We start from the raw sequence: 12417 nt of genomic DNA on the forward strand, positions 1-12417 counted from the left end.
CCTCACGCACTCCCCCCCCGGCTGCCTCGCCGCGTCCCTCTTCACGGGCACGAAGAAGAACTGCAGCTTGAACACCCGGCTGAGGCGCGGGCACGCCTTCTCCCTCTGCCGCAGCCGGCTGTACGCCCTCGCCACCTTCCCCGCCACGTGATCCGCCCCGAACACCACCACCCTCAGCGTGGTGGCCGCCACCTCCCCGTCCTCCTCCACGCTCAGGATGGGCCTCCGCCGGAAGCACACGTGCCTGAGAGCCTGGGGGGGCTGGAGTGGGGCCGGCGGCTGGGGCGGGGTGCTCCAGTCTGGGGGGACGCGGCGCGGCAGGTGGACCTGCTGGGGGAGGGAGTTGGAGCGCTTGGGCCGCACCAGGATGAGGTCCTTGGTCTCCGGGGTGCCCAGGCTCTTGGTCCTGAAGACGGGGTGGCTGTGCCGGGGTTTGTGGAAGAGCCGGTGGAAGTGTTGGCTGAGCCGGGACGACTTGCTGGACCGGTGACCCCCGCCGCCGGGAGGGCTCTTCTCGTGGACGGGAGAGGAGGTGGCGGAGGAGGTGGCGGAGGTGGAGGTGGAGGCGGTGTCGTCGAGCTCCTCGAAGAAGTCGCTGTCGGCTCCGGAGGTGTAGGAGGAGAGGGTGGTGTGGCCGTAGCAGGAGGAGGAGGAGGCCACGGAGACGGTGGAGAACATGGAGTCTTTGGAGACGGTGGAGAGGGAGGAGGCGGTGGAGAAGGTGGAGGCGCGGTGGTCCATGAAGCTGAAGCCGTGGGGGATGTGGGACATGGAAAAGTCCTCCATCTCCTCCTCCTCTTCATCCTCCTCCTCCTCCTCCTCCTCGACATCGATCTCTGCCCCTTCCTCTTCGTCCTCCTCCTCATCTTCATCCTCGTTCTCGTGCTCTCCCAGGCTGTTCAGGTTCTGGAGGCCGGTCAGGTCGTGTTCGTTCTCCAGGATGGTGTTCAGGATGTCTGAGTCAAGCAGAAAGGGCAGAGACCCACATTACAATTGTGTGTACAGTCACAGAAGATGCAACAAACAGTCGTGGCAGCAAAGTTGTTCCATTTCAACATGTATTCATTTGCAGGGCTGTATAATCCCAAACCAAGTCAAATACTGTAGTCAAGTCAGCATGATATCATTACGATGTAGGGAAAATACTGTTGCAATGTCTTATCCCTCAGTAGGGTGTCAGAATCAGAATCAGAATCAGAAGTTTATTGTTCCACCAGTGAGTAAAATTCGTTTCTCGTTTCTCGACATTGCAGCAAGAAGAAAAAATTGCAATAGTTATAAAAAAAAAGACAAGAGACAATAGAGTAGCATAATAGAAATAATAGAAATAGCATGAGTATAGGGTGTATGTGCAGCCTTCGTACCAAAGTTGTCCTGGTCCCAGCGGAACATGTGACACTTGGTGGAGGGCAGTGGTAGAGTCTGCAGCATCCCTGCAGAGAGAGCAGACAGAGACAGGAAGTATGATAAATACAACATGTATATGTATGTCCTCTGTGGCTCAGGTGGTAGAGCATGGTGCTAACAACGCTTAGGTTGTGGGTTCGATTCCAGCTGGGACTGTATATACTGACGCACTCGCTGCAATGTAAGTTGCCGTGGATAAAAGCGTCAGCTAAATGGCATATTATTATTATTACTATTACTATCATATGTGTACAGTGAAGTCACTACAACCAACAATATCAACACATTATATGTAAGAAAACCCCAAAACAATCAATAAAATGTTAAAAAACTAAATAATAAAAAAATCTAAAAAGTGTACACAAGATATCATCATTATTATATATCGTGATGAGGAAAATGGCCAGGGACCGGGACTCCGCCCCTCTCACCGTCAGACTTCTTCCCATTGGACGCCGGGACACCCATCCTCTCCCTCAGCCCTTCCAGAGCCTGGGTCACATGACCTCGGCCTTTCTGCTGGTCGCCCATGGTAGCGGCCGTCTCCATGGCGTCGGTCACCACGGAGAAGAGCGCCCCCAGCTCCTCCACGCTCTTGGCCTGTTGAGGGACGGTTGTGTGGTTGTCATCATTGTGATGTCACAACGGCCAGCACGTAGGCTTCTACCAATCACAGTCCCCCCGAGGGATATACAGTACTGTATGTTTCCTGGTCTGCATTGTTGTCTCCACAGTAACAGGCCGCAAAACAGCATCCTGTTCCGCTCACAAGATCACATGAGTCTATTAGTACTATTGGGCCTCTCTGCCTAAACGGTTCTCAGGCTTTTCTGAACATCAAACAACCAAACCCCCAGAGACCACGAACACCACAGGGTGTCTAGAGGCGCCGCATCACGTCGATCTGTCATGACACTAAATAAAGCAACAACTATAGTATATTCACTTTTATATTCATGTATTTATACTCACTGTAATACCTATACTGTAATACCTTGTCTACATCATGGTAGTCTAGTCTTTTGCACTGTGCACTATTTGGCCACTATGTGGTTAGATGCCAAACTACATTTCATTATCTCTGTACTTGAACTCTGTGTAATGACAATAAAATGTAATCTAATGTAATCTAACCTAATCTAACCTAATCTAACCTAACCTAACCTAACCTAACCTAATCTAACCTAACCTAATCTAACCTAATCTAACCTAACCTGACCTAACCTAACCTAACCTAACCTAACCTAATCTAACCTGACCTAACCTAACCTGACTTGACCTAACCTGACCTAATCTGACCTGACCTGACCTAACCTAACCTAACCTACGGTAATCTAACCTACTCTAACCTAACCTAACCTTAATCTAATCTAACCCAACCCAACCCAACCCAACCCAACCCAACCCAACCTAACCTAACCTAACCTAACCCAATCCAACCCAACCCAATCTTAAACCATGTGACAGTGGTCTAAGCCCAGCCCAGCCCCTCCAGCGGGGTGTGGTGTGGTACCTGCAGGGCTTTGTGGAGGTGGTGGAGGGGGTACTGGGTGCCCAGGGCGGCCTGGTAGGCGTGTTTGATCAGGGTGGTGTAGGTCTCTCTCTGGGGGTGCTGGATGCCGCTCAGCTGGTCCGCCACACTCAGGAACTCAGGCGGCACCTCGGCCGGGTTCATCAGAAGGACGGTCCTGCGGGGTCACATGTAGGGTGTTGTGGTGAGAGGTGAGAACACACTCACACACACACACACACACACACACACACACACACACACACACACACACGTAAACATACATACATGCAAGACACACACACACACACACACACACACACACGTAAACATACATACATGCAAGACACACACACACACACACACACACACACACACACACACACACACACACACCAACAGTTGACCGGGAAAAACCCAAATGACAAAGTGTGAAAAGGAAGTAGAGATGTTGACATGGGAGGGGGTGGGGGGGGCAGATGGGGATTTCCAAGCCACCTATATATGACCCTTGACCCTATGAACACTAAGGACACATTGCTGAAAAGCAATACATAAAATGAGAATTTGGGCCAGATTACTGTTATTACTACTAAATAGTCACAGTAGACAAGTATACTTGTATAAGTATAAGTACAGTATCTGCGATATAAAAAGTACAGTTTGAGTTCTCAGAACCCCACCTGTACACATGCTTTAGTGATCCTCTCTAGAGTTCAGTGTGTGACCACCATGATAAAGATATATATATATATACGTATATGTTATATATTAAGTAGGTTAAGAAGGTTATGTCTTGTCTCGTGGTCCAGTTCTTAAATTCAGCTTCTCATTTCCTCGTTCTGTGTAAAAAGGAACATGACATCATTTGACAAAGGAAGTCAAAGGTGACAGTGTCATCTTTCTCTCTAAATAACTTTCTCTGATGTATATCTAGACTAGATACCAGAGAAAGTTATTTAGAGAGAAAGATGACACTCTCACCTCCTTCCTTTGTCAAATGATGTCATGTTCCTTTTTATACAGAACGAGGAAATGAGAAGCTGAATTTAAGAACTGGATCACAAGTTCACAAGACCTAACCTCAATTAACCATAGCCACATTAACCTAGCAACCATTAACCTAGCAATCATTAACCTAGCAACCATTAACCTAGCATCCATTAACCTAGTAACCATTAACCTAACAACGATTAACCTAACATCCATTAACCATAGCCACATTAACCTAGCAACCATTAACCATGGCCACATTGACCTAACAACCATTAACCTAGCAACCATTAACCATAGCCACATTAACCTAGCAACCATTAACCATGGCCACATTGACCTAACAACGATTAACCTAGCAACCATTAACCTAGCAACCATTAACCATAGCCACATTAACCTAGCAACCATTAACCTAGTAACCATTAACCATAGCCACATTGACCTAACAACGATTAACCTAGCAACCATTAACCTAGCAACCATTAACCTAGTAACCATTAACCATAGCCACATTGACCTAACAACGATTAACCTAGCAACCATTAACCTAGCAACCATTAACCTAGCAACCATTAACCTAGCAACCATCAGTAAAATAAACATCAGTGAATAACAGTTAGTGTTCATAATCATAGTGTTGTATTTCTATGTCTGTGTCCTTATACACATGTAGCACATATAGTTGGTGTAGCCTGGACAAAACCACTTCACACTGCAAGAATGATAGAAAGAGACTGTTGACCACCAGATGCATCAGAGCAGCAGAGGTGAATCTGACATGGTAATAATCACTGTGCCATTGACTCACATAGTCTTTGAGCGGTGGGCGGCGGTGGTCAGCCCCTGCTCCTCTCTGACCAGTCTGTGGTACGAGATCCCTGTGAAATGAGCAAAGGTTTAGGAGGTTTACCAGGAACATTCCAGTCCTTTGCAACCCTACTTACTCATGGGGTTACTGTATAATGAGTTGATCTTGTATAGCACACTGTATGTCAGCGCCCATTCATTCATATTAATGTGTTCACTCATTCAAGAGTTCATGAATTCTTTCTTTCATTAATCTGAAAGACTTTATCAGAAATCTGAGGTACATGCTAAATGGGATTCATACCACAGTCCATTGATGCTTTCTGTGAAAGGGGCAGGCTATCACTTATCAGATTATCATCACTTCTGCTTTTGCTTTTGTGGATTCCAATACCACATCTCCTTTCAAAGCATTATCATGCAAAAAACGAAAGCTACACTTCTTCATTCTCAATCACGTGAAACTTGAAATATTAAACACGTGGAACTTGTGAAACTCTCAGTCTATTTCAATACAATAATCTTCAGTAACTTAATACATTGTATTTCACTGTCATAGTCACTAGGGGGCAGTCAATAACCATGGTTGATAGAGGCATATACAGTATTATGTATCTGATCAGATCGTTGAGAGCTATCTAGCCACTTTTAGTGTTTCAGAACAGATTAAGAAACACCTTGAAAGTCAAATGAGTATGTATTTGTATATATATATATATTGATAAAATCTATACATTTATATAATATTGATAATTTCAAGCAAAATATCCACTATATACGTATATATAGTGGATATTTTGCTTCAATTGATCAATATTGTGACATGAATCAACCTAGAATCCATGGAACGTGGAACGGTCGGGGGGCGGGAAGGCGGGGTTGTTTCCATGGTTACCTGGGGCTTTGAGTTCCTGGTGTAAGGTGACCAGCAGGGTGCGACACACGCTGCAGTAGGGCTCCGGCCAGGTGAGGAAGCACCTGAACACCTCACAGGCCTCCTCCAGCAGCTCCACCTCCGGGGGGCAGAAGGGGGTCTGCCACCAGAACAAGAAGAAGAAGAAGAAGAAGAAGAAGAAGAAGAAGAAGAAGAAGAAGGAGAAGAAGAAGGAGAAGAAGAAGAAGAAGAAGAAGAAGAAGAAGAAGAAGAAGAAGAAGAAGAAGAAGAAGAAGAAGAAGAAGAAGAAGAAGAAGAAGAAGAAGAAGAAGGAGAAGAAGAAGAAGAAGAAGAAGAAGAAGAAGAAGAAGAAGGAGAAGAAGAAGAAGAAGAAGAAGAAGAAGAAGAAGAAGGAGAAGAAGAAGAAGAAGAAGAAGAAGAAGAAGAAGTCTTTAAGTCTTCTTTGTCCAGGAAAACAGAAACGTGTATTTTCTGAATAAACTTTCTGACTTTTAAGATCAAGTCATGTCAAGTTTTGTTTATTGTGTCATTCCATTGAATACGAATATACAATGCAACAAAATGCCTGAGGCAGAACAGCTCTAAAACATCAATCATCATCAACAATAGGAGGAACAAGGATATAAACAGTAACAATAATAAAATACAAATATACAGGATTAACAGGTACAGTACATAGTGCAATCTGTCAACGGAAATACTTTCACTGTGGTTGTTTATGGTTTATGTGAAACGTCACTGTAGCCCAGAAGGAGATTTTGAAATGTTGTGTGGTGGGTTAGCTAAATCAGCAGGATCATGTGATGTTTAACAGCCACAACTTTCTGACTGTGAAGATGCGTGACGTTGAAGATACGTAACGTTGAAGATACGTAACGTTGAAGATACGTAACGTTCTGAGGTTTTACCTGCAGCAGGGTGGAGGAGAACATGAGAGCCAGGGGAGCAACCAGCTCATACCGACACTGCTCCTGAACCTATAGGACACACACACACACACACGCACACACGCACACGCACACGCACACGCACACACACAAAACACCAAAACATTATGACCACTGACAGGTGAAGTGAATAAGATTGATGATCTTGTTACAATGGCTCCTGTCAAGGGGTGGGATATATTAGGCAGCTAACAGTGAACAGTCAGCTCTTGAAGTTGTTGAGTGTTGGATGCAGGAGAAATGGGCAGGAGTAAAAGACCTGAGTGACTTTGATCAGGGGCAAATTGCTGTCAGAGTACATTAGTGTTGAATAGCCATGTTAGGAACTGCAGTACACAGACTGACCACCAGGTGTCACGCTTCCGTATCGCATAGACTTTACTCATAACTCATTCAGAACGTGCTGCGTATTACAGGTGGCAGATAGGAACCTGTACGCAGAGGTCGCAGCCGCAGCCGCAGCACCTGAGGAGATGCGTCCAGCTGCAGCCGCAGCCAAACGTGATGGAGTTTGACAGAATCTGAACTACCATATATGCAGGGCTCTCAAGTCTCACGCATTGGGCGTGAGACACACGCATTTCAACCCGTTCACACGCTCACACGCCACACCTTGTCTCACGCCCAATGCGTGAGACTTGAGAGCCCTGTATATGGTTCGTTTCGTCGATTCTAACGCTAACCTTAACCCTAACGCTAACCATAACCCAGTAACGTGCAGTGAGGTCATTGGCTGGGTAGGCAGCGAGCTATTAAAAAAAAAATCATGCGAATAACGCAGCAGCCAGACTTCAAATGGCATAGCGCATACTATAAAGGCAATCAATAGCCCTTATATCTTTTAACGCAGGCTCAAAACTCACTTCTTCAATAAGTTCCTTAAGTTCCATTCCTACTACCAGAATCCTCCCTGTTAAGCACCTATTGTATTTTTAGTTTGCTATTCTTCATTTTGCCTTAAAAAAGCAGTACACTCCTACGTTAAATGCAATTATTGTAAGTCGCTTTGAATAAAAGCGTCGGCTAAATGACTAATGTAATGTAGGCTAATATACTATACTATAAAGTCAATCACATAGCCCATATATACTATACTATCAAATAGCTGGTCAAAAATGTCAAATGTATTGTTATCTCATAACTACACATAGCGTAGCGCAACAGCCTGTATGGCATTGCCTACATTCACCTGCATCTCAACAGGATTTACAGCAGCACCCAAAACAGCTCAATGACAATATAAATTCACCTGCATCAACAACACAGGATTTACAGCATTTGAACCGGCACGCAATAGCCTACATTATCTTAAGCATATGTAACATGCGTAGGCAAATGTGCGGCTAATTTCTCATCCTTTTCTGCCATCAAATGTAAAAGTTCGACATAATTCCCACGATTGATGGAGCTACTGCTGGGGAAATGTAGAACCGCGGAGCGAACAGCAGAGGATGCCGCTACGGCAAGCCAAACGCAAACTGTCAATCATGCTGTCAGAGGCAGCATGGCACGGTGCCTCAACGTCCATCAATGAAGACAATGTGAGAACAGACTACGCATGCGCAAACCTACGAAACTGTTGGTCTATCACTTCGCATAGCACAGAGGCACAAGCACAGTCTGCCTCAGCCTCTCGCCAGCAATCAGCTAGCTTTGGGAGCAAACTCTCCTGGTGCCAGGGCATGCATTATATTTTTAAAACAACACATTTTACATCATTTAATTTTATTTTAACAACATTTTAACACATTAAAGTTAAGAATAATGAGAAAAATAAAAAAAATAAATAAAAAAAGACTGATATTCTTTTTCTTTCTTAAATGCCTGGGTGAGGCACTGCCTACCCTGCCTCACCTGACTGCACGCCACTGCCATAACCCTATGTATTCTAACCCTAACCCTTAGGCTAACCGTAATTGGATGTGCAACAATGAATGCAAGTTGACTAATTCATTTTTGTCTTCCTCGGCCACCGTAGTAGGTCAACTTGCGTCACACGGCTGCAGCTGGATGATGCCGTGGAGCTGTCCTCACATGACCCTTGACCTCTCACCTCTCTGGTCTTGCGAAGGATCTGCTGCAGGAGGATGAGGAAGTTCTCTGGGTCTCTCTTCACCAGCTCCTCCAGACTCCAGCGGTTCATAGACTGGCCAGCCGAGCACATCAGCACTGCAATGGACACGGACACGCGCACACACACACACACACACACACACACACACACACACACACACGGACGCATGCACACACGCATACATGCACACACACGCACACACACACACACACACACACGGACGCATTCACACACACACAGACGCACGCGCACACACACACACACACACACACACACGTGAGAGAGAGCATGGCTCTAATCAACGATTTAATCAAGACGGTGACACAAGCGACACGACACGTTTCGACCTACATCGTCTCTTCGTGACAAAAAAAAAAAAAACACGCAGGTCGAAGCGTTGTTGGTTATCTCTTTTTCATCCTGCTCCTGTGCTCCTACTTTGATGTGTGTAAAACCTCTGTTGTCGTTGTGAAACAGACCTATGAAAACCAGTACGTGAGGACAGGCGTGTCCCTCCAGAGAAGTACACACTGTACTGTGCTGTAACTGTCTGTCAATCACATCAACGGCATCTGTGTCATTTCCAAACGTACGCCAAATCAAAACGTAGCACCTGCGTCACGCTGCGTGTTTCGATCGCCCCGCCCCCCGAGCCCTCATACACGGACGCACGCATGAATCAGAATCAGCTTTTATTATTACATCAATGTACGGATACACAGAGTGAAACTCCTGGGTTCAGGTTCATTAGACATTGACGTCGCAGCAGAATACACAATCAATAATAAAAAATAAGCAGGATATTAAACAACAATCAGCAATCAACAAGAATAAAGTAGTAGCAGCAGAGTGCAAATCAGCATAAGAGACCAAATCAGCATGTGGAGGCCTGATTCTGACACTTACACACACACACACACACACACACACACAAACCACACACACACCTCTCTGCCCTACCTTCACGTACCCATCATGCCCTAGTAGGCAGTCATGCTTGCGGTGTGTGCTACCACTTCCTCCTCAGCCAAAGTGTCACCTAACTCGGTGACTTCCCTTCAGTGTGCAATAACACTTCTCTGACTAACAACAACAACAAACTCACTCACTCACACACTCATCACTCACTCACACACTCACTCACACACTCACACACACTCACTCACCCACCCACACACACACTCACGCACCCACACACACACTCACCCACCCACACACACACACACTCACCCACTCACTCACTCACTCATATAAAGCGGGGTACACGCATAAGGATTTTCAAAATCTTAACCGAAATCTTATGTGAGACAGACCCCACACATGAAGAAACAAAATCTTGGATTGAACAGCCTTGATCGTATTGTGTGTGGTGTGCGCCGATTTCCCCATTTCAGCACCCCACAGACATAAAGATTTTCGTTACGACAGACTCCAAACTCTCTAGAGTCTCGTTCCCCAAGCCAGAAATCTCGCATGAACCCATCCTTTTAATATTGCTTTTAAATTACAAAATAATTAAATTAAGATTATATAATGATTAAAGCACTTTGAGCCGCAACGTTTGCAGGAAAAGCGCTATACAAATAAAGTTATTGGAATGGAATGGACTTTATTTGTCATTGCTACAGTACAGGTACCAAACAACGAAATTTAGGAGGGGTGGCTCCCCTGGTGTTTAGGAAAGGAAAAAGAAAACACATTTTAGAAAGAGCATAGATGCATAAAATCACAAGAAGGTAAGGAGCTGGTTTACATCAATAAAGGCTATGTACACAATCCACTGTACTATACTGCACAGATAGTCAACTAGGGTTGTCATATTGCACAAAAAGTATTTTTTCACATTATTTTAAAGTGTCACAGTTTGCAGGCTTGAAAATGTACATGTTTGTGCCTCAGCACTAGCTGCCATACAATCCGTCCGGACTGTCCTGGGCCCAGAACTTAGGCCTTTTCTGTGTTCAGGGCCTTGACGGCCCTGTGGTAGAAGCTGTTCTTCAGTCTGTTTGTCTTAGCGGCCGGGGTCCTGTACCTCCTGTTCGAGGGCAGCTTGACAAAGTGTTCGTGCCCAGGGTGGGTCGGGTCCCTGGAGATCTTGGAGGCCCTCCTGAGACAGCGTGTTTTGTACAGCTCCTCCAGAGAGGGGAGGGGGGCGCCGGTGATCTTCTGTGCTGTTCGACTATTAGTATTATTATCTAACGTAGTACCCTGACTGACCTGTACGAGACAACCATGTGCGACAGGGCAAATAAAGTGCCGAATAACGAAAAGAAGAAGTCAGCTCGCTTCTTGATTGGCTACGTTATAGTTGGACTCGCGAGCAGGGTTGCCAGATGGAAATGACATTTTCCACCCTAACCACAGTCTAAAACCGCTAATTCCACCAAACAACCTGGCAACCCTATGATTTCTGGTCGTAAGTATTGAACACATTTAACATTTACGATTGCCGGCCACGCCCATTTTCCGAGCAGGTTGTCGGGAGAATTGATTGCACAATTGAAGAGAATTGACTCTTAACACACCTCACACCACAGGATTTTGTTATAGGAAAATGTTAAGATCCATCTGATAATCGGGCGTTTTCTGTCATTTCCAGACATCCGAAAATCGGGCCAAAATCGCCCAGAAAATCCTTATGTGTTAATATTACAACCCCGCATAAGCCTCAGACGTGTCTCTCTCACATGGTGTGCGTGTGCTCAGGGAAACAAACAAGTATTTTTACTGGATGTGACTGTCAACATGTCAACATGGTCTGCTGACAGGACAGTGGTGACCAGCTGGGTTCAGAGCACGCGGTGTAACCACAAGGCTGTGTTTTTGGCTCAGCCCTAGGACTTTTGTGGCCCTAAGCAAGATTGTTTGTGTGCCCCCCGGCCCCACTTCCACGTTTTGTTGACGGGGAGGGAGGGAGGGAGGGGGGCTTTCGTCGTCGGGGGTAGTGGAGTTTTTGATCGACGGTTAGTAGCTTGCGCTAGACCGATGGGCTTAAAGTGTAGCAACGAAATTAGCCGCAACCGCTAGAGGGGGGGCCGCACTCGTTGCCGTAGCAACCGTATATAGAGACTGTTTTTGGCTTGCCAAGCTAAAGGGAGTTAACCCAAGCCTTCAGGTCTCAGGCTTGTTTCAGGATCAAAGCTACCTACTAAAGACTACAGGCCCCAGGCCCGTCTGGTGAACATGGCTCATCACTCAACTCAACTCAACCTGGGTCAGCCTATGGGGGTTGTAGTTTTTCTTACCGTTCCAGGTGGGTGCGGTGGTGGGGCTGCGCCTGAGGCCGTCCAGACACCTGTCCAGAGCGTGCTGGATCCTGTCCTCTGTACATGACGTGTGCTGCTGCATGTTCACTCACACCCTGGAGGACGGAGAGAGAGAGAGAGAGAGAAGGAGAGAGAGAGAGAGAGAGAGAGAGGGAGGGAGAGAGAGAGAGAGAGAGAGAGAGAGGGAGGGAGAGAGAGAGAGCGAGAGAGAGAGAGAGAGAGAGAGAGAGAGAGAGAGAGAGATTGATTTAGTGGGAGATAGAGTATTTACAAACCAATAACATAACTTTATTTTAACATAACTTTATTTTTCCTGACGAGTGACTATCTCGATGAGTACTAATAATTAGATAATAATACACACAGATTCAAACGCACGCACGCACACGCGCGCGCACACACACACACACACACACGAAAGCATAATACCCCCTTATCAGATCAGGGAAGCATACAGGCATCCAGTTTTGCATGACGTTGTCTGGGCAAGGAACATCTGTTTGTCTTCTTTCTAG

The 12417-nt window shown here is 46.0% G+C and overlaps 1 protein-coding gene across 1 annotated transcript in view; it reads right to left on the bottom strand.

Moving 5' to 3' along the window:
- Positions 1-11984, bottom strand: part of pik3r5 (phosphoinositide-3-kinase, regulatory subunit 5) — a gene marked incomplete at both ends in the record, with an annotated part of 17339 nt that extends 5355 nt beyond the window's left edge. Inside the window, 9 exons of the mRNA XM_080522895.1 lie at positions 1-956; positions 1365-1433; positions 1839-2007; positions 2921-3095; positions 4722-4791; positions 5616-5754; positions 6524-6592; positions 8616-8731; positions 11882-11984. The exon at positions 1-956 is cut by the window's left edge and continues 60 nt beyond it. Coding sequence (XP_080379021.1) covers positions 1-956; positions 1365-1433; positions 1839-2007; positions 2921-3095; positions 4722-4791; positions 5616-5754; positions 6524-6592; positions 8616-8731; positions 11882-11984 — 1866 coding nt within the window. The remainder of the gene's footprint in view (positions 957-1364; positions 1434-1838; positions 2008-2920; positions 3096-4721; positions 4792-5615; positions 5755-6523; positions 6593-8615; positions 8732-11881) is intronic.
- Between the last annotated feature and the right edge of the window lie 433 nt (positions 11985-12417).

Source organism: Nansenia antarctica (genome assembly GCF_963989245.1).
Source record: "Nansenia antarctica genome assembly, chromosome: 2".
NCBI lineage: Eukaryota > Metazoa > Chordata > Actinopteri > Argentiniformes > Microstomatidae > Nansenia > Nansenia antarctica.